Consider the following 23622-nt stretch of genomic DNA (forward strand, 5'->3'; position numbering starts at 1 on the left):
ATTAGTGAGCTGAAATGGACTGGTGTTACCCATTTTGAATCATACACTCATATAGACTACTATGCTGGGAATGACAACTCAAGAGGAATGCTGTTACATTCATCGTCGAAAAGAATGTTTCAAGATCTATCTTGAAGAACAACTCTGTGTATGGATAATATCCATACACCTACAAGGAAGACCAGCTAATACGATTATTATTCAAATTTACGCACCAACCACTACAGCCAAAGATGAAGAAATAGAAGATTTGTATCAGTTGTGCAGTCTGAAATTGATCAAACATGTAATCAAGATGCATTGATAATTACTGGTGATTGGAATGTGGAAGTGGAAACAAAGAAGAAGGATCAGTAGTTGGAATATATGGCCTTGGTGATAGAAACAATGCCAGAGATCGAACGATAGAATTTTGCGAGACCAACAACTTCTTCATTGCAAATACCTTCTTTCACCAACATAAAGGGTGACTATACACACGGACCTCGCCAGATGGAACACACAGAAATCAAATTGACTACATCTGTGGAAAGAGACGATGGAAAAGGTCAATATCATCAGTCAGAAAAAGGCCAGGGGCCGACTGTGGAACGGACCGTCAATTGCTCATATGCAAGTTCAAGCTGAAACCAAAGAAAATCAGAGCAAGTCCACGAGAGCCAAAATATGACCTTGCGTATATCCCACCTCAATTTAGAGACCGTCTGAAGAATAGATTTGACACATTGAACCTTAGTGACCGAAGACCAGACGAGTTGTGGAATGATATCAATGACATCATCCACGAAGAAAGCAAGAGGTCACTGAAAAGACAGGAAAGAAAGAAAAGGCCAAGCTGGAACTCAGAGGAGACTCTGAAACGTGCTCTTGAGCGTCAAGCAGCTAAAGCAAAAGGAAGAATTCATGAAGTAAAAGAACTGAATAGAAGATTTCGAAGGGCTTCTCCAGAAGACAAAATAAAGTATTATAGTGACGTGCAAAGAGCTGGAGATGGAAAACAAAAAGGGAAGAACACGCTCAGCGTTTCTCAAGCTGAAAGAACTGAGGAAAAAATTCAAGCCTCTAGTTGCAATAGTGAAGGATTCCATGGGGAAAATATTAAATGACACAGGAAGCATCAAAAGAAGATGGAAGGAATACAGAGTCATTATACCAAAATGAATTAGGTGATATTCAACCATTTCAAGAAGTGGCATATGATCAGGAACCGATGGTACTGAAGGAGGAAGTTCAAGCCACTCTGAAGGCATTGGAGAAAAACAAGGCTCTAGGAATTGATGGAATATCAACTGAGGTGTTTCAACAAACAGGTGCCGTGCTGGAGGTGCTCACTCAACTATGTCAAGAAATATGGAAGACAGCTTCCTGGCCAACTGATTGGATGTAGTCCATATTTATGTCTAGTCCCAACAAAGATGATCCAACTGAATGTGGAAATTATAGAACAATGTCATTAATATCACACACAAGCAAAATACTGCTGAATATCATTCAAAAATGGCTGCAGCAATATATCGACAGGGAGCTGCCAGAAATTCAGGCCGGTTTCAGAAGAGGATGTGGAACCAGGGATATCATTGCTGATGGCAGATGGATCCTGGTTGAAAGCAGAGAATACCAGAAGGTTGTTTACCTGTGTTTTATTGATTATGCAAAGGCATTTGACTGTGTGGATCATAACATACTATGGACAACACTGCGAAGAATGGAAATTCCAAAACACTTAATTGTGCTCATGAGGAACCTTTACATAGATCAAGAGGTAGTTGTTCAGACAGAACAAGGGGATACTGATTGGTTGAAAGTCAGGAAAGGTGTGCGTCAGGGTTGTATTCTTTCACTATACCTATTTAATCTGTATGCTGAACAAATAATACGAGAAGCTGGACTATATGAAGAAGACTGGGGCATCAAGATTGGAGGAAGACTCATTAACAACCTGCAGTATGCAGGTGACACAACCTTGCTTGCTGAAAGTGAAGAGGACTTGAAGAACTTACTAATGAAGATCAAAGACCACAGCCTTCAGTATGGATTACACCTCAACATAAAGAAAACAAAAATCCTCACAACTGGACCAATGAGCAACATCATGATAAATGGAGAAAAGATTGAAGTTGTCAAGGATTTCATTTTACTTGGATCCACAATCAACAACCATGGAAGCAGCAGTTAAGAAATCAAAAGACGTATTGCATTGGACAAATCTGCTGCAAAGGACCTCTTCAAAGTGTTGAAGAGCAAAGATGTCACCCTGAAGACTAAGGCGCGCCTCTCCCAAGTCGTGATATTTTAAATCGCAACATATGCATGTGAAAGCTGCACAATGAATAAGGAAGACCGAAGAAGAGTTGACGTCTTTAAATTGTGGTGTTGGCGAAGAATATTGAATAAACCATGGACTGCCAAAAGAATGAACAAATCTGTCTTAGAAGTACAACCAGAATGCTCTTTAGAAGCAAGGATGGCAATACTCTGTCTTACACACTTTGGACATGTTGTCAGGAGGGATCAGTCCCCGGAAAAGGACAGCATGCTTGTCAGAGTACAGGGTCAGCGGAAAAGTGGAAGGCCCTCAACGAGGTGGATTGACACAGTGGCTGCAACAATGAGCTCAAGCATAACAACGATTATAAGGATGGCACAGGACTGTGCAGTGTTTCTTTCTGTTGTAGATATGGTCGGTCGCTATGAGTCGGAACTGACTCGATGGCACTTAACAACAATAATTACAACAATCATTTTGTATAACTATCATCAATATCCATTGCCAAATTTTCATTCATCATAAAAAAGAAACTCAATGCTTCTTAATCAATGATTTCCCTTTTCCCCTTATGTCCCACCCCTGGTCCAAAAGCCAAAAACAAACAAAATTTCATTACCTTTGAGTTGATTCAGGTCTCTATACATTTGGCTATTCTAGGTACACATGTAAGTGAGATCATACAGTATTTGTCCCTTTGTGATTGACTTACTTCACTCAGGTTAGTGTTTTCGGGGTTCATTCATGTTGTAGCATGAAGCAGGACTTCATTTCTCATTATGGCTGACTAATATCCCATTGTATGCACATTTTGTTTCTCCATTTGTTTGCTGATGGATATTTAGGTTGATTTCACCTTTTGGCTACTGTGAATAGTCCTGCAGTGACCATTGGTGGACATGTGTCTGTTTGCATTGGTGCTTTCAGACTGTTGGGTACATGCCTACTAGTGAAATTCCTGGCTCATATGGTGGCTTTATGTTTAAATTTTTGAGGAACCACCAATCTGTTTTCCAGAGCAGTGATGCCATTTTGCATTCCCACATGCAATGGACAGGGTTCCAGTTTCTCCACATCCCAACCAACATGTGTTACCTTATTTTTTAATTTTAGCCATCCAAGTGTCAGTGAAATGATACGTCATTGGGGTTTTGATTTTCATCTCCCTAATGGCTAATGAAAGGTGCTCTGGTGGCACAATGATTAGGTGCTTCTTTGCCAACCTAAAGGTTGGAGGTTCGACTCCACTCTGAGGTAGAAAGAGGTCACAATCTGCTACTGGAAATATTGCAGCCTGGAAAACCCTATGGAACAATTCAGCTCTGTCACATGAGGTGGCTAGGATTCCAAATGGACTTGATGGCACCACCGCCAACAGTAATGGCTAACGAAGTTGAGCAACTTTTCAGCATTTGTTAGTTATTTTTATATTTAAGCCTTTTGTTCATTTTTTGATTGGGTTTTTTTGTCTTTTTCTTGTTAAATTGTAGGAATTCTTTATATATTCTGGCTTTAAAGCCACTATCTGAAATATGGCTCCTAAAAATTCTCTCCCAGTTTTTTTTAGTCTGTAGGTTTCCTCTTCACTTTGTTAATGAAGTCCTTTTGATGTATAGAGGTTTTTAATTATGATGAAATCTCATTTATCTATTTTTTATTTTGTTACGTGTGCTTTTAGTGTCATATATAAGAATCTGGTGTTGAAGACTACTTCCCTATGTTTTTTTTTCCTAAGAGTTTTTCAGTTTTAGGCCTATTTTTTCTAAAAGTTTTACAGTTTTATGTCTAATTTTAAGGTCTTTGATACATTCTGAGTTCATTTTCCTATATAGCATGAGGTATGAGTCTAACTTCATTCTTTTTCATGTAGAAATCCAGTTGTCCCAGCACCATTTATTAAAGAGAATATTCTTTGCCCATTTGATGGATTTAGTAAACTCATCTAAGATTAATCAACCATAGATGCGTGTGCTTATCCCGGGCTCTCAATCCTATTCCAATGGCCTATATGACTATCACTATACCAGCACCAGACTGTTTTGATTACTGAAGCTTTGGAATAGGTTTTGAGATTGGGAAGTCTGAGTCCTTCTACTCTATTCTTATTTTTCAATACTTTTGGCTATTCTGGGCCCTTTGCTGTTCTATATAAATTTGAGAATAGGCTTTTCCATTTCTGCAAAGCAAGATGTTGGAATTCTGAAGGAAATTGCATTGAATCTATAAATTGCTTCAGGTAGTATTGACATCTTGATAATATTAAGTCTTCTGATCCATGAGCTTGGAATGTCCTTCTGTTTATTTGGATGATCTTTAACTTCTTTCAGTAATGTTTATCGTTTTCAGTATACGAGTCTTTCACCTTCGTAGTTAAATTTAGTCCTAGGTATTTTATTCTTTCAGAAGCTATTTTCAATACAATTCTTTCCTGTATTTCCTTTCTGATTCTTTGTTCCTGGTGTATAAAAATATAATTGATTTTTCTGTGTTGACCTCATATTCTGCCACTTTGCTGAATTCATTTCTGGTGGATCTTTGAGGTACAGAAAGACCCAGGATTAGGAACTTTCATGTATAGACAACTCCTTCATGTCCTTTATTGTTATGTAAATTTTCCCTTACTTTGAAACAATTGAACCAACACTACTTACAACAAATTCTTCATCACAATCACCTTCACTTGCTGCAAGTGCAGCTTTTATTTTATGGAAAAGGCTTGGAGGCCTTTCTTACACTAAATAAGAACCACACACATCTGTTAAGACTTACCTACAAATTCAACTTAAATACACACTTAGGAATGGATCTCATTTGTAAAGCACGGATTGCCTGTATTCTATAAACAGAAAAGCTAGCTGCAAAAAGAGATACTTCAACTTTTTCCTTCCAAATTTGGATGCTTTTTTTCCTTGCCTAATTTCTCTAGTTAGAACTTTCAGCACAATATCGAATAGCAATGGTGAGAGTGGGTGTTGGATTTGTTAAAACTTTTTCTGCCTCAAATGAGATGATTATGTGGTTCTTTGCTTTTGCTCTATCGATGTGGTGTATTACATTAACTGATTTTCTAACGATTAAACCACCTTGCATTCCTGGGATAAATCTCACTTGACCATGGGGTATAAACCTTTTAATATGCTTATGGATTCAGTTTACTAATATTTCATTGGGAATTTTTGTGCCTATATTTATCAGACCCCATGTTGTCTGTCAGTGTATCATACTCTGGGCGCTTGTGTGTTGCTGTGTTGCTGGAAGCTGTGCCACCGGTATTCAAATACTAGCAGGGTCATCCATGGTAGAAAGGTTTCAGCTGAGCTTCCAGACTAAGACAGACTAGGAAGAAGGACCTGGTGCTCTATTTCTGAAAAGAATTAGCCAGTGAATACCATATGAACAGCAGCAGAACATTGTCTGATATATAGCAGAAGATGAGCCCCTCAGGTTGGAAGCCATTCAAAATACAACTGGGGAAGAGCTGCCTCCTCAAAGTAGAGTCCACCTTAATGACATGGATGGAGTCAAGCTTTTGGGACCTTCATTTGCTGATATGGCAGGACTCAAAATGAAAAGAAACAGCTGCAAACATCCATTAATAATCAAAACCTGGAAAATAAGGAGTATGAATCTAGGAAAATTGGAAATCATCAAAAATGAAATGGAACACATAAATATGGATGACCTAGGCATTAATGAGCTGAAATGGACTGGTATTGGCCATTTTGAATTGGGCAATCATATCGTCTACTATGCCAGGAATGACAAATTGAAAAGGAATGGCTTTTCATCCATAGACAAAAATAACATTTCAAGATCTATCCTGAAGTATAATGCTGTCCATGATGGGATAATATCCATACGCCTACAAGGAAGACCAGTTAATACAGCTGTTATTCAAATTTACACACCAACCACTAAGGCCAAGGATGACAAAATCAGAGATTTTTACCAGCTTCTGCAGTTTGAAATTGATCGAACATGCAATCAGGATTCACTGATAGCTACTAGTAATTGGAATTTGAAAGTTGGAGATAAAGAAGGATCGGTAGGTGGAAAATACAGCCTTGGTGACGGTAATTATGCCAGAGATGGCATGATTGAATTTTGCAAAACCAATGAGTTCTTCATTGGAAATACCTTTTTTCACCAACATAAATGGCAACTATACACATGGCCCTCGAGAGATGGAATAAAGAAGAATCAAATCGACTACATTTGTGGAAAGAGACAATGGAAAAGCTCAATATCATCAGTCAGAACAAGGCCAGGGGCTGACTGCAGATCAGACCATCAATTCCTCATGCACAAGTTGAAACGGAGACTGAAGAAAATTAGAACAAGTCCACTAGAGCCAAAGTATGATCTTGAGTATATCCCACCTGAATTCAGAGACCATCTCAAGAATAGATTTAACACCCTAAGCACTAATGACTGAGGACCAGAAGAGTTGTGGAATGACATCACAGACATCATACATGAAAAAAGCATAGGTCATTGAAAAGACAGGAGAGAGAGGAAAGACCTAAATAGATGTTAGAACAGACTCTAAAACTTGCTTTTGAATGTCAAGTAGCTAAAGCAAAAGGAAAAAATGATGAAGTAAAAGAGCTGAACAGAAGATTTCAAAGGGTGTCCTGAGAAGACAAAGTAAAATATTATTATGGCATGTGCAAAGATCTGAAGATAGAAAACCAAAAGGGAAGAACACACTCAGCATTTCTCGATCTGAAAGAACTGAATAAAAAACGTAAGCCTCGAGTTGCAATACTGAAGGATTCTAGGAGGAAAATATTAAACTATGCAGGAAGCATCAAAAGAAGATGGAAGAAATCCACAGAGTCAGTATATCAAAAAGAACTGGGTGATGTTCAACCATGTCAAGACATAATATATGATCAGGAATCAATGATACTAAAAGAATAAGTCCAGCTTGCGCTGAAGGCATTGGTGAAAAACAATGGTCCAGGCACTGAAGGAATACCAACTGAGGTGTTTCAACAAAGGGACACAGTGCTGGAATTGCTAACTGGCCTAGGCCAAGAAATTTTGAAGACAGCTACCTGGCCAAATGACTGGAAAAGATCCATATTTATGCCCATTCCCAAGAAAGGTAACTACACCAAACGGGGGAAATTATCGAACAATATTAATATCACATGCAAGCACAATTTTGCTGTAGATCATTCAAACATGGCCGCAGCAGTATATCAACAGGGAAATGCCAGAAATTCAAGCCAGATTTAGAAGAAGTTGTGGAACCAAGGATATCATTGCTGATGTCAGACGGGTCCTGGGTGAAAGCAGAGAATACCAGAAGGATGTTTTATTGACTATGCAAAGGTATTCAACTGTGTAAATCGTAACAAATTATGAATAACATTGCAGAGAATGGAAATTCCAGGACACTTAATTGTGCTTATGAGGAATCTGTACATGGATCAAGAGGCAGTCATTCGAATAGAACAAGGGGATATAGTGTGGTTTAAAGTCAGGAAAGATGTGGATCAGGGTTGTATCCTTTCACCATACCTATTCAATCTGTATGCTGAGCTAATAATCAAAGAATCTGGAGTATATGAAGAAGAACAGGGCATCAGGATTGGAGGAAGACTCATTAACAGCCTGCATTATGCAGATGACACACCTTGCTTGCTGAAAATGAAGAGGACTTGAAGCATTTCTTAATGAAGATCAAAGATCACAGCCTTCAGTATGGATTACAACTCAACACAAAGAAAGAAAAAATCCTCACAGTTGGACCAATAAGCGACATCATGATAAATGAAGGAAAGTTGGATGTTGTCAAGGATTTCATTTCACTTGGATCCACAGTCAACAGCCATGGAAGCAGCAGTCCAGAAATCAAAAGACACATTGCATTGGGCAGATTGGTTGCAAGACACCTCTTTAATGTGTTGAAAATCAAAGACGTCACCTTGAAGACTAAGGTGACCCTGACCTAAGCCATAATTTTTTCAGTCACCTCAGATTCATACAAAAGCTGGACAACGCATAAGGAGGACCGAAGAAGAATTGACACCTTTGGTTTGTGGTGTTGGTGAAGAATATTTAATATATTATGGACTGCAAAAAGAACAAACAAATCTGTCTTGGAGGAAGTACAGCCAGAATGCTCCTTAGAAGCAAGGATGGCGAGACTACATCTTACATATTTTATACATGTTATCAGAAGGCATCAGTCCCTGGAGAAGGACATCATGCTTGGTAAAATAGAGGATCAGCAAAAAAGAGGAAAAGTCTAACCGAGATGGATTGACAGTGGCTTCAACAATGGGGTCAAGCATAGCAACAATTGTGAGGATGGCACAGGATCGGGCAGTGATTCATTATGTTGTGCATAGAGTCATAATGAGTCAGAACCAAGTCAACAGCACCTAACAACAACAACAACAGTTATCAGAGATATTGGTCTGTGGGAGCCTTGGTGGTGCAGTGGTTAAGAGGTCAGCTGCTAACCAAAAATTTTGTGGTGCAAATCCACCAGCCGCTCCATGGAAACCCTATGTGGCACTTCCACTCTGTCCTCTAAGGTTGCTGGTAGTTGGAATCAACTAGAAGACAATGGGTTTGGTTTGGTATTAGTCTTTAGTTTTCTCTTCTTGTGGAGTCCTTGTCTGGTTTAGGTACCAGTTGATGCTAGCCTCATAGAACAAATTAGGGGCAGTTCTCACCTCTTCATTTTTTGGAAATGCTTGAGAAAGATTGGCATAACTTGTTCTGTAAATGTTTGGTAGAATTCCCCAATGAAGCTGTCTGGTTCTGGACTTTGTTGGGAGGTTTTTGATACTGCTTTGTTCTCGTCATGTTATGTGTCTGTGGAAGTCTTCTCTTTCTCCTAGAGTTAATTATTTTGCTGTCTTTATGAATTTTTATCTATAAATGTCTTTGATCCTCCAACATTCTTCAGATGAGTGCCTCTAAAGTGAGTTTCTATAGAAAAGGGTGAATAGCACAGCAACCAATGAGGAAGAGGTTCTAGGAAGGATAGTTTTGCCACAGTTGAGAAGTGTTGCTGAAGGGGGTGTATGTTCTTAAAAGTGAATGCTTTCTTTGTGAATTTCCTAAATTCAAAATATAGGCATAGGGCTGCAAACCTGTGTTCTTGGGTCCTTTACTGATATATTTTTTTTTTAATTTTCCAAAGATGTCTCTGCAACATGGACCCACAGAATCTAACACATGTCTCTAAATTCCTCCTGCTGGGCCTCTCAGAGGATCCAGAACGGCAGCCCCTCCTCTTTGGAATGTTCCTGTTCATGTACCTGCTCACAGTGCTGGGAAACCTGTTCTTCATCCTAGCTGTGAGTTCTGACCCCCATCTCCATACCCCCATGTACTTCTTCCTCTCCAACCTTTCCTTGGCTGACATTAGTTTTACCTCTGCGACAATCCCAAAGATGCTTATGGATATCCACACACACCACAGAATCATATCCTATGTCAACTGCCTGATTCAGTTGTCTTTTTTTAGTTTTTTTGGATGTATGGACAATCTACTCCTGACAGTGATGGCCTATGACCAGTTTGTGGCCATCTGTCAACCACTTCACTACCCAGTCATCATGAACCTCCACCTCTGTGGCTTGTTTGTTTTGGTGTCTTTTTTTCTCAGCCTCTTGAACTCCCAGTTGAACTGCTTGATGGTGTCACAACTCGCCTTCTGCATGGATGTGGAAATTCTTCATTTTTTCTGTGACCCTTCTCAACTCTTCAACCTTACCAGTTCTGACACCGCTATAAAAAACATACTAGTATATTTTATTGGTGCCATCTTTGGTGGTCTTCCTGTCTCAGCAATCCTTTTCTCTTATACTCAAATTGTTTTCTCTGTTCTGAGAGTCCCATCATCAGGTGGGAAGTATAAAGCCTTTTCCACCTGTGGCTCTCACCTGTCAGTCCTTTGCTTATTTTATGGAACAGGTATTGTAGTGTACTTGAGTTCAGCTGTCTCACCTGCTCCTAGGAGTGGTGCAGCAGCCGCAGTGATGTACTCTGTGGTCACCCCCATGTTGAACCCCTTCATCTACAGCCTGAGGAACAGGAATATCAAGGGGGCCCTGCAGAGGCTCCTCAGCAGACAAGCATAGTGTTAATGCCTGTGCCATCTTTTATGATCTGTGGATTAGAATTGCTGAAAACCAAACATGTGGAGCTGAAAATTATGCTCCTTTGGTCTCATAATTTTTGCAGATCTCATTGTTTTCAATCCTTTTTTTATGTTTAATATCAGAATATTAATTATTTGGCCCATTTTGGGTGAATTGGGGGATATTCTGGAATCTGTGTCACATCATAATATACACCCACATTGAGTCCTATAACAACTATGGAGCCTTCTATATTTGTCATAGCTATCCTAGTGAAATGCACAACTTTCTTTAAATTAAAATACAATCCCCCATCCTTTCCTCAGTTCATGCCTATTGTCCATACGACATTTTTATCTATCTTATCTAGTTACGCAATTTAGGTAAAATACTGCTTGCTATTAGTCCTCAAACTTGGCTTCATTTTGGAATCATCTGGTGAACTTTAAAGACACTCATGCCGAAGTTGTACCACCAGAAATTCTTATTTATTTACACTGAGGTGTGTGGTCAGCCAGAAAATTTTTCAAAGCACCTCAGTGTGTACCAGTGGGCTGGCAAGGTTGGAGACTACTTATCTAAATAAGACCATTGTTCAGAAAAGACTAATATGCCTTAGCTCCTTTAGTCCTCATGAGCAGATACTGAAGATCTTAAAGCAATCAGAGCTCACAGTGGGGAAGATATGAAAGAATTTCTGGCAATGTGGTTTTTCTCAATGTTGCTGGTATTATTTCTTCAAATATATTCTCCTTCCCTACCATAGTCCTGGTCATATGTGCTGGACATTGAGCTGTTGTGTCTGTGCTCCTAATTCACCTTTTTGCATTGTACTTTGTGATGCCAGAGTAGAATCTTCCCATTCTTACTCTGGTTTTCCATCTGACTCTCTTGCAATGTTTCTCTGATAGTTGTCCAACGAGATCACCAGCCCCAAAAAGCCAATCTTTTCACTATATTCTTAACCTTTGCATGGTCACTACTTCCTGTAGGTACTAGCTCAGTGTTACCCTCCTCCCATTTTTTATACCTTTCAGCCTTTCAATACTTATTTACCTAATTCCTATACAAACAATATTCTTTAAAATTACTAGTGTGTTTTCTTTTTTCTTGTTTGAGCCTTGACTAATAAATTTTAATGAGGAGAAGCAAAGTGTGTTATAATGTCTGTACTTGTTTTTGTTGTGTTCCATCGAGTCAGTTCTAACTCATGTTGACTCTTTGCACAACAGAACAGAACACTGCTTGGTCCTGCACCATCCTTGCAGTCATTACTATGTTTGAGCCCATTGTTGCAGCCACTACGACAATCCTTCTTGTTGAAGGTCTTCCTCTTTTTCTCTGATCCTCTACTTTACCAAGTGTGATGTCCTTCTTCAGAGTCTGGTCCATCAAAATAATATATTCAAGTATGTGAGATTGCCTTTTGGTCTATGTACAGCTTCTGCATGAGCATGATTAAGTGTCCTGGAATTCCCATTCTTTGCAATATTATTTGTAATGTGATGATCCACACAGTCAAATGCCTTTGCACAGTCAACAAAACATTGTAGAACATATGCTACCTCCTGAAATGGTTGAAAGTCAAGAAATTATTGTTGGTATAGGAACTCTGTTTATTCCTTCCATAGTCTTTTCATGCTTCATAGAATCTTTTAATATTGCAACTTGAGGCTTGAATTTTTTCTTCAGTTCTTTCGTCTTGATAAATGTCCATTGTGTTCTTCCTCTTAAGTGTTTTTACTCCAGGTCTTTGCATATTTTATTTTAATCCTTTACTTTGTCTTGTCGATCCATCCTTTGAAATCTGTGTGCAATGGGAAGTTTACAAACGTACTCCCAAAACAGGTGGTTGAGAATAATATACCTTACTCAAGAGTGTACAATGGAGCTAAGGTGATGGTATCATATTTCCAATTGCTGTGTGACTATAGTGGTACCTGAGGATCATTAAAAGTCACTCAAGTCATTGTGAATAAATTAACTTTATCTTTCTTTTCATTATTCTAGGATAGCAAAGAGCCATATCCTAAGCAAAAGGAGATCATTCCTTTCTCTAGTAACAGCCTCTTTGGGAATCCACTTTGTAACCATGCTTCCCTTACTTCCGTCGTGATAAATCTGTCTCGGAGATACTTCTACATGGGTGTCCACCTGTCCTTTAGAGATGCTACATATAGTTCCTGATGCAGCAATGTGGGCTTTGAAAACCTGTGCCTCAGCGGAGAATGCCTCAGCGGAGGAACTATGCAGCCCAGTGAGTGCTGAGGGAGACAGGGACACAGGAGTGACTGTCAAGGGCATTGTTTTTCATCATCAGGACCAACAGCACAGTTGGGGTAGTCAGGATGGAGGGCTTAGAATAAAGTGTTTCAGCTAAGTGGCTTAGAAATTTTATGTTCTTAGTATTGTGGATATCGGAGGACTTTCATTCCGAATTCTGTTCTTCTCTAACACCATTTCTAGCTTCCAAAGGCATTGCCACCATCACAGAACGAAATAAGTCCCTTTAAACTGTCCCATAAGGACTCCTAAATAATCATGATGTTGAGGATGATGATAATGGTGATGATGATAATAACTACAATATCACCAAATCATATTGAGGGTTTCCTAGTGTCAAGCTCTGAGCTGTGGGTTATGTAGCTTTTCCTCATTTCATCTGCACAATCACCCCTAAGATATAGGTGCAGAGAGTATTATAATTGTATAAGTGAGAAAAGGAGCACAGCAATTTTATGTATTTTAATCAATTTTAGGTGCAGAAAGGGGTGAATCAAGGTTTGAGTCTGGGCAGTGAGATTCCATTTGCAAGGTGCCACAATCAGATGTGGATCAGACCACAGTGATCGATAGGGTTTTCACTGCCTGGTTTTTGGATCCTCCACTGAAACCTGTCTAACATCATAGCAACACACAAGGCTCCACCCAGTGATGAGTGGTTGACGTACACGAGGTGCATTGGATGAGAATCAAACCCAGTCTTCTGCACAAAAAGTAAGAATTCTATCGCTGAACCACCACTGCCCCTTATTACTGGGCAAAAAAAAAAAAAAAAAAAACCAAACCCATTGCTATCAAGTTGATTCCAACTCATAGCGACACTGTAGAATAAAGTAGAACTTTTCCATAGGCTTCCCAAGGCTGCCATCTTTAAGGAAGCAGACTGCCCCTTTTTTCTCCTGTGGAGTGGCTGGTAGGTTTAAACTGCTAACTCCTGCTTAGCAGTCAAGTGCTTAACGACTGCAATACCAGGGATCATTATCACTGGGCACCTACCCGATATTCTAAATTGTCATCCCAATGCTATTTTTCTTCCTGTGTCACTCCAGTTGAAGTGATCAGAGACAAAAATGATCAAATCTTATTCATTTCCAGTTCTATAGAGCCTACACTAACTTGGCACAGCAGATGACACCAAAAAAAAAAAAAAAAAAAAAAACTGTTAATTATTTTTATTAGTTCGCAGGAACAAAGTCGTAGTCTCTGTGGCGTCCAAACACTGGGTGCTTTTCTGCCTGTGCTTTTCTCCCTTCCTGGGATGTCCAATAGTTCTAGAGAGATGAATGAGACTCAGTTGTTTCCCTCCAAGCTCTCTGCCTGGATCACCAGGAAGAAAAAATGGAAGGTTAAAGTATTGACTAGGTGCCTGTGAATGGAGTCTCACTGCTCAGATACATACATAAGATAAAATAGGGCTTGTATGTGTCTGCATCATGAATTTTCCCTGGTACGTATTATTTTCCATTTAATAGGATTGACAACATTCTATTTAATAATTGGATAGATTTTCATAAAACAGAAAAAGAAGAGAGAAGAAGAGTAGGGGAAGAAAAATTTTACTATGTGGACTGAGACATCTTTTAGAATTTCCATTTATTCATGCTTGAGTTTCTTGACCTAAGTTACACTTTAACCTCTCTGCCATATAATTAAAAGTACAGTGACTGAATCTTTTATGGCGTTGTATTTCAACAATAAACTGGCGACTTCAATAATGATTCCAACTCTGATTAGAAAACCATGATTGAACATTAAGTGCCGAAATTCCAGTGGATGAAGGATATGGGATTCAGACTTTTTCCCAGGCTCTGTCCCCTCCACCAGAGCTGAATGAGTGTTTTTTTTTTTTCACCTTCTTGGTTCAAAATACCAAACAGAGGCAGAAGAATCTGTTCCTCTTCTTGGGATTTGATGAGTTCATCCAAAATTAGTTGAATAAGGCCATGGTTTATAGGAGTCTTTGTGGCATGAGTATTGTGGTCACAGGCTTTTCTATGAGTAACAGTTCATTATGTAGAACACATTGGAAATCTGAGACATGGAAACATTATTCTAAGAGTGTGTGGTTGATTTTTCTATTGGAAAAGCAAATGTTAACAATTAGTAGAGAAATTGAACACACCTTGTCACAACTCAAACAGATATCCTATAGAAATTCTCACTTGTGTGAGTAGAGAGAGGCATAAGAATTTTCGTAGGATTGTCCTAATAAGAAATCAAAAATAAAATGAAGTTCCTCCCCCAAGTAATACTATGCTTTATTTAAACTAGATTTTAACCAGATGAATGTGCTTCACAGACAGACTTAAAATACAATGTTGTGGGAAATGACATTTCAAGAGCAATAGTCATAGTGTGATAGTAGTTAGGTAAGTTTTTAAGAAAACTATTTAGGGATATATAAATCAATGCTAAAAAATATGGAAATATTGTCAGGTAAATATTCCCCCTAAATTCATGTCAGTGGTTGCCTTTGGGGATGGATATTCTGGAGAATAGGATCAGCACGGATTGGAGAAAACTTAAATGTTAATGGGAATATTTTAAATTTCTTTAAAGTATGAGTTCTGAAGCAAATATTATTGAACATTTACATATTTAATAGGGGTGTGGGTATTAATGATAATAATAATAGCTAACCTTAATGAAGCATTTACTAAGTGCATGGCAATATCCTAAGGCAGTGATTCACACTTGCTGTATTGCAGGGTCACTGAGGGTCTCATGTATTGGGATTCTGATTAAACTACCTCTAAGCTGTGGCTCCACCACATGTCTGTCAGTTTGTCATACTGTGGTGGTTTGTGTGTTGCTGTGATACTGGAAGCTTTGCCACCAGTATTTCAAATATCAGCAGGGTCACCCTTGGTGGACAGGTTTCAGTGGTGCTTCCAGACTAAGACAGAGTAGGAAGAAAGATCTGGCAGTCTAATTCTGAAAATATTGGCCAATGAAAACCTTATTAGTAGCAGCAGAACATTTTCTGATTCAGTAGCAGAAGATGAGCTCCTCAAGTTGGAAGGCAGTCCAAATATGACTGGGGAAGAGCTGCTTTCTCAAAGTGGAACTGACCTTAATGATGGGGATGGAGTCAAGCTTTCAGGACCTTCATTTGCTGATGTGGCACAACTCAAAATGAGATGAAACAGCTGCAAATATCAATTAAAAAGTGGAATGTGGAATGTACAAAGTATGAATCTAGGAAAATTGGAAGTTGTCAAAAAATAAATGGAACACATAAACATTGATATCAGAGGCATTAGTGAGCTGAAATGGACTGGTATGGGCCGTTTTGAATCAGACAATCATATGGTCTACTATGCTAAGAATGACAAATTGAAGAGGAATTGTGCAGTATTCATTATCAAAAAGAACACTTGAAGATATATCCTGAAGTACAACACTGTCAGTTATAGGATAATATCCTTATGCCTACAAGGAACATCAGTTAATATGATTTTATTCAAATTTACGCACCAACCACTAAGGCCAAAGATGAAGAAATTGAAGATTTTTACCAACTTCTGCAGTCTGAAATTGGTCTAACATGCAATCAAGATGCAGTCATAATTATGGGTGACTGGAATGCAAAAGTTGGAAATAAAGAAAAAGGATTGGTAGTTAGAAGATATGATGGCCTTGGTGATAGAAATGATGCTGAAGATCACATGATAGAATTTTGCAAGACGAACAATTCCTTCATTGCAAGTACTTTTTTCCAACAATACAAAACAGCAACTAAACACATGGACCTCACCAGATAGAATATATAGGAATCAAATCAAGCCCATCTGTGTAAAAACACAATGGAAAAGCTCAATATCATCGGTCAGAACAAAGCCAGGGGCTGACTGTGGAACAGACCATCAGTTGATAACATGCAAGTTCCAGTTCAAGTTGAAGAAAATAAGAACAAGTCCATGATAGCCAAAATGGATAGTTAAAGACCATCTAATTAGAGACCATCTCAAGAATAGATTTGAAGCAATGAACACTAATGACTGAACACCAGACAAGTTGTGGAATGGCATCAAGGACATCATGTATGAAGAAAGCAAAAGTTCATTAAAAAGGCAGGAAAGAAAGAAAAGACCAAAATGAATGTCCAAAGAGACTCTGAAACTTGCTCTTGAATGTTGAGTACCCAAGCAAAAGAAAGAAATGATGAAGTAAAAGAGCTGAACAGAAGATTTCAAAGGGCAGCTCAAAAAGACAAAGTACTAAAATGAAATGAGCAAAAACCTGAATAGAAAACCAAAAGGGAAGAACATGCTCAGCATTTCTCTAGCTATAAGAACTGAATAAAAAATTTGAGACTCGAATTGCAGTAGTGAATATTTCTATGGGTAAAATGTTAATGGATCCAGGAAGCATCAAAAGAAGATAGAAGGAATATATGGAGTGTTCAAGCATTTCAAGAGGTAGCATATGATCAAGAACCAATGGTACTGAAGGAAAAAATCCAAGCTGTACTGAGGGCACTGGTGAAAACCAAGGCTCCAGGAATTGACAGAATATCAATGGAGATGTTTCAACAAACTGATGCAGTGCTAGAAGTACTCATTAGTCTATGCCAAGAAATATGGAAGACAGCTTCCTGGCCAACTGACGGGAAGAGATCCTTATTTATGCCTATTCCCAAGAAAGGTGATCCAACCGAATGTGGATATTATCGAACGATATCATTAATATCACACGCAAGCAAAATTTTGCTGAAGATCATTCAAAAACGGCTGCAGCAGTGTATCGACAGGGAACTACCAGAAATTCAGGCTGGATTTGAAAGTGGATATGGAACCAGGGATATCATTGCTGATGTCAGATGGATCCTGGCTGAAAGCAGAGAATACCAGGAGGATGTTTACCTGTGTTTTATTGACCATGCAAAGGCATTTGACTGTGTGGATCATAACAAACTATGGATAACACTGCGAAGAATGGGAATTCCAGAACACTTAACTGTCCTCATGAGGGGCCTTTACATAGATCAAAAGGCAGTTGTTCAGACAAAACAAGAGGACATTGAGTGGTTTAAAGTAAGGGAAGGAGTGCATCAGGGTTGTATCCTTTCACCATACCTATTCAATCTGTATGCCAGGCAAATAATCTGAGAAGCTGGACTATATGGAGAAGAATGGGGCATCAGGTTTGGAGGAAGACTCATTAACAACCTGCGTTATGCAGATGACACACCTTGCTTGCTGAAAGTGAAGAGGACTTGAAGCACTTACTAATGAAGTTCAAAGACCACAGCCTTCAGTATGGATTATACCTCAACGTAAAGAAAACAAAAATCTTCACAACTGGACCAATAATCAACATCATGATAAATGGAGAAAAGGTTGAATCTGTCAAGGATTTCATTTTACTTGGATCTACAATCAACGGCCATGGAAGCAGCAGTCAAGAAATCAAAAGATGCATTGCATTGGGCAAATCTGCTGCAAAAGACATCTTTAAAGTGTTGAAGAGCAAAGATGTCACCTTGAAGACTAAGGTGTGCCTGACCCAAGCCATGGTATTTTCAATTGCATCATATGCATGTGAAAGCTGGACAATGAATAAGGAAGACCAAAGAAAAATTGATGCCTTTGTATTGTGGTGTTGACGAAGAATATTGAATATACCATGGAGTGCCAAAGGAATGAACAAATCTGTCTTAGAAGAAGTACAACCAGGATGCTTCTTAGAAGCGAGAATGGAGAGACTCCAGATCACATACTTTGGACATGTTATCAGGAGGGACTGGTCTCTGGACAAGGACATCACTTTTGTAAACTAAAAGGGTCAGCAAAAAAGGGGAAGACCTACACAGTGAGATGAATTGACACAGTGGCTCCAAAAATGAGTTCAAGTATAACAGTGACCATGAGAATGGTGCACGACACGGTAGTGTTTTGTTCTGTCGTACATATGGTCTTTATGAGTCGGAGCCAACTCCATGACACCTAACAACCAAAACAATGGCTAATGGATTGACTCAACAGCATCAGGTTAATGGCTAATGAATGGATCAGTGGTTAAAGAGCTTGGTTGCTAACCAAAAGTTTGGCAGTTTGCATCCACCACTTGCTCCTTGGAAAACATATGGCACAGTTCTACTCTGTCCTATAGGGGCACTAGGAGTTGGAATTGACTTGATGGCAGCAGGGTTTTTTGGTTAATGGCTAATGAAAAGAGATCTGGTTGCACAATGCTTAGGCATTCAGCTGCTAACCTAAGGTTGGTGGTTCGAACACATCCAGTGTCTCCAAGGAAGAAAGCCTTGATAATCTGCTTCTTAAACTATTAGAGCCTAGAAAATGCATAAGACACTGCTCCTATATCCCATGGGGTCAATGTGAGTTGAAATCAACTTGACAACACCTAACAACAAAAACAGCATTGGCTAATGAGATTGAGCAACTTTTCATGTTCTCCTTAACCACTTTATATTCAAGTCTTTTGCCCATTTTTTCATTGGGTTGTTTATCTTTTTCTAGCTAAATGGTAAGTTCTTTTTATATTCTGGCTCTTAAGTCCTTGTCTGATATATGGTTTCTAAAAATTTTCTCCCAGTTTGTAGGTTATCTCTTCACTTAGTTTAATAAAGTCCTTTGATGTACAAAGGTTATTAATTTTGATGAGATCTCCTTTATCTATTTTGTGTTTTGTTAGTGTGCTTTTGTTGTCATAGCTAACAAACTGTTTTTGAAGACTAGGTCCTGAAGAATTATCTCTATGTTTTTTTCTAAGAGTGTTATGTCTTTAGGTCTAATTTTTAGGTGTTAGGTCTATATTAAGCTAGTTTTCATACATGGTGTGAGATATGGGTCTAAATTCAACTTTTGCATGTGGAAATCCAGTTGTCCCAGCACCATTTATCAAAGAGACTATTCTTTCCCCATTTGATGGATTTAGTAACCTTCTCAAAGATTAATCAACCATAGATGTGTGTGCTTATCTCTGGGCTGTCAATGCTATTCCATTGGTCTATATGTCTATCATTATACTAGTACCAGACTGTTCTTATTACCGTAGCTTTAAAATAGGTTTTGAGATCAGGGAGTGTGAGTCCTCCTACTCTGTTCTTCTTTTTCAATATTTCTGTGGCTATTTTGGGCCGATTGCAGTTCTATATAAAATTTAAGACTGGCTTTTCCACTTGTTCAAAGAAAAATGTTGGAATGTTGATGAGTATCGCATTGAGTCTATAGATTGCTTTAGGTAGTATTGACATCTTAACAATATTAAGTCTTCTGATTCATGAGCATGGAATGCCCTCCCATTTTTTTGGATGGTTTTTAACTTCTTTCAGTAATGTTTCTAGTTTTCAGTACATGAGTCTTTTACCTCTATAGTTAAATTTGTTCCTAGGCATTTTATTCTTTTAGATGCAACTGTGGATAGATAGAATTGTTTCCTTAATTTCCTTTCAGATCATTTGTTCCTGGTGTATAAAAACATAACTGTGTTTTCTGTGATAATCTCATATTCTTCCACTTTCCTGAATTCATACATTGTGGATTGTTTTGAGTATTAAAAGTTCCCAGTTTACAAATATATGACTGATGGACTACTTCTATTTGCCCTTTAATGTTATGTAAATCTTCTCTCACTTTGAAACAATCAAACCAACGCCTATGCAAAAAATTCTTCATTACAATCAATTTCACTTATGCACATGCATCTTTTAAACCATGAAAAAGCTTTGAAAATTTTATTTCACTAAAGTAAGGCTAAATAAGAACTGTACGCACGTATTCTGACTTACATACAAATTTGTTTTAAAGATATACTTAGGAACTGATCTCATTTGTAACCTGGGGACCACCTGTATTCTATATATAGAAAAAAAAAAAACCCCAGCTAGCTGAAAAAAAGATAGCTTTACTTCTTCCTTCCCCATTTGGATGCGTTTTTTTTTTTTTTTCCTTCCTTTTTCTTGCCTAATTGCTCTAGTTAGAATTGTGGTACCATACTGAATAGCAATGGTGTGGGGCAGGGGTTGGGGGGTTTGAATTTTGTCAAAAGCCTTTTCCGCCTTGAATGACATGATTATGTGGATTTTTACCTTTGTCCTATTGATGTAGTGTATTATATTGACTGATTTTCTAATGTTGAAACCACCTTGCATTCCTGGGATAAATCCCATTTGATCATGGTGTATAATCCTTTTAACATGCTGATGGATTCAGTTTGCTAAAATTTTGTTGGGGATTTCAGTGTCTATATTTATCACAGATATTAGTCTGTAGTTTTCTTTTGTGGGGTCTTGGTCTGGTTTTGTTACCGGGGTGATGCTGTCCTCATAGAATTAGTTAGGGAGAGTTCTGGCCACTCCTAATTTGTGGAAATTTTAAGAAGGGTTGGTATCTTTTGTTCTGTAAATGCTTGGTGGGATTCCCCAGTGACGCTGTCTGGTCCCGGACTTTTCTGTCTTGGGAGGTTTTTGATATCGCTTTGGTATCTTCACATGTTATGTCTGTTGAAGTCTTGTCTTTCTTCTACACTTAATGATTTTACTGTCTTTATAAATTTGTTATCTGTGAATGTCTTTGATCCTCTAACATTCTTCAACATACTTTAGCTGAGTGGCTGTAAAGTGGGTTTGTATAGAAAAGGGTGAATAGCACAGAAATCAATGAGGAAAGAGTTCTAGGAAGAATAATTTCACCCCAATTGAGAAGAGTTGCTGAAGGTGGTGTATGTCTTAAGTGTGAATGCTTTACTTGTGCATTTCCTGATTTCAAAATATAGACAAATGGCTGGGTGACTATGTTCTTGTTTCCTTTTACCGATCTTTCTTTACTTTCCCAAAGGTGTCTCTGCAAAATGGACCCACAGAATCTAACACGTGTATCTGAATTTGTACTCTTGGGCCTCTCAGAAGATCCAGAATTGCAGCCCCTCCTCTTTGGACTCTTTTTGTCCATGTATCTGCTTGCTGTGCTTGGAAACCTGCTCATTATCCTGGCTGTGAGCTCTGACCTCCACCTTCACACCCCCATGTACTTCTTCCTCTCCAACCTTTCCTTGGCTGACATTGGTTTCACCTCTGTCACAACCCCAAAGATGCTTATGGATATCAATACACACCACAGAATCATCTCCTATGGCGACTGCCTGATTCAGTTGTCTTTTTTCATATTTTTTGGATGTGTGGACAATCTTCTCCTGGTGGTGATGGCCTACGATCGGTTTGTGGCCATCTGTCACCCGCTTCACTATCCAATCATCATGAATCCCAACCTCTGTGGCTTGATGGTTTTAGTGTCTTTTTTTCTCAGCCTTTTGGAATCACATCTGCACTACTTCATGGTGTCACAACTTACCTTCTGCACAGAAGTAGAAATTCCTCATTTCTTCTGTGATCCTTCTCAACTCCTCAACCTTGTCTGTTCTAGTACCACCACCAAAAAAATACTAGTGTATATTATTAGTGCCATCTTTGCAGGTATTCCAGTTTCAGTGATTCTTTTCTCTTATACTCGAATTGTTTTCTCCATTCTGAGAGTTCCATCATCAAGGGGGAAGTATAAAGCCTTTTCCACCTGTGGCTCTCACCTGTCAGTCGTTTGCTTATTTTATGGCACAGCTATTGGAGTGTACCTGAGTTCAGCTGTCTCACCTTCTCTCAGAAGTGGTGCAGCGGCCACAGTGATGTACTCCTTGGTCACCCCCATGCTGAACCCCTTCATCTACAGCCTGAGGAACAGCGATATCAAGAAGGCCCTGAGGAGGCTCCTCAGCAGACCAGCACAATGTCAGTAACTGTGTCATTTTTTTGGTCTGTGGATTATAATAGGCAGAAAACCAAACATGGAGCTTGAAAGCATGCTCCTTTGGTCACATAAGTTTTGTAACTCTCATTGTTTTCATTCCCCTGGATGTTTCTTATCAGAATATTGATTACTTGACCCATTTGTGGGGAGATTAGGGATGTTTTGAAATTTGTGGTACATGGTAATATACACCCAATTGAGTCCTATAACCCCTATGGAGCTTTTTGTATTTGTCATCTATGACACAGATATCCTGGTGAAATGCATAACTTTCTTTAATAAAAAAGGCAATCCACAACCTTTTGCAAATCTCATGACTAATGTCCGTACAAGAGCATCTATCTTATCTATTTATACAGTTTATGTGTAATAATGTTTGTTATTAGTCCTCAGGCTTGGCTTCATATTGGAATCATCTGGTGAACTTTAAAGATACTCTTGCCTGAGTTGTACCACCAGGGATGCTGATTATTTAGATTGAGGTGTGTGGTGAGATTTTTCAAAGCACCTCAAGATGTACCAGTGGCAGCCATGGTTGAGACTATCTGAATAAGGCCATTGTTCAAAAATGACTAATATGCCTTGGGTCCTTTATTCCTCATGAGGAGATGCTGAAGATCTGAAAGCAATCAGAGCTCACAATGGGGAAGATATGAAAGAACTTCAGGCAATGGGATTTTTCTCAATGTCCCTGGAAATAGTTCTTCAAAAATCTTCTCCCTCCATGTCATAGAGCTCGTCATATGTACTGGATATTAAGCTCTTGTGGCTCTGCTCCAAACTCACCTTTCTATGTACTATTGGTGATGCCAGAGTAGAAGTCATCCCATCTCTGCTCTGATTTCCGTCTGACTTTCTTGTAATGTTCTTCCAATGTTTTCCTATAAAGATAAAGATAAGCAACCCAATAATCCAACCTTTTCACTATACTTCTTGTTTTTTGGCATGATCGCTACCTCCTGTAGGTAATAGCTCAGTGTTATCCCTTTTTTTTTCCTTTTATGACTTTCGGTCTTTCTATACGTATTTACCTAATTATCAATATTAAACAATCTTCATTAAAATTAGTAGTATTTTTTTCTTCTTAATTGAGCCTGGACTAATGAATTGTAACATGAAGAATCAAGGTATGTTGTCATGTGTCTGAAAGAGTCATTGCTGTTGTTGTTAGGTGCTGTGGAATCAGTTCTAAATCATAGTG

The 23622-nt window shown here is 38.7% G+C and overlaps 2 protein-coding genes across 2 annotated transcripts; both read left to right on the top strand.

The window, feature by feature from the left end:
* Nucleotides 1-9441: 9441 nt before the first annotated feature.
* Nucleotides 9442-10374, top strand: LOC126072077 (olfactory receptor 7E24-like). The gene has a single exon (XM_049876747.1). The coding sequence runs from the start codon at nucleotides 9445-9447 to the stop codon at nucleotides 10372-10374; it is 930 nt and encodes a 309-aa protein (XP_049732704.1). The 5' UTR covers nucleotides 9442-9444.
* An 11094-nt stretch (nucleotides 10375-21468) lies between these two features.
* On the top strand, nucleotides 21469-22410 carry LOC126071122 (olfactory receptor 7E24-like). The gene has a single exon (XM_049875395.1). The coding sequence runs from the start codon at nucleotides 21472-21474 to the stop codon at nucleotides 22408-22410; it is 939 nt and encodes a 312-aa protein (XP_049731352.1). The 5' UTR covers nucleotides 21469-21471.
* The last annotated feature ends 1212 nt before the right edge of the window (nucleotides 22411-23622 follow it).

Source organism: Elephas maximus, chromosome 3 (genome assembly GCF_024166365.1).
Source record: "Elephas maximus indicus isolate mEleMax1 chromosome 3, mEleMax1 primary haplotype, whole genome shotgun sequence".
Classification (NCBI taxonomy): domain Eukaryota; kingdom Metazoa; phylum Chordata; class Mammalia; order Proboscidea; family Elephantidae; genus Elephas; species Elephas maximus.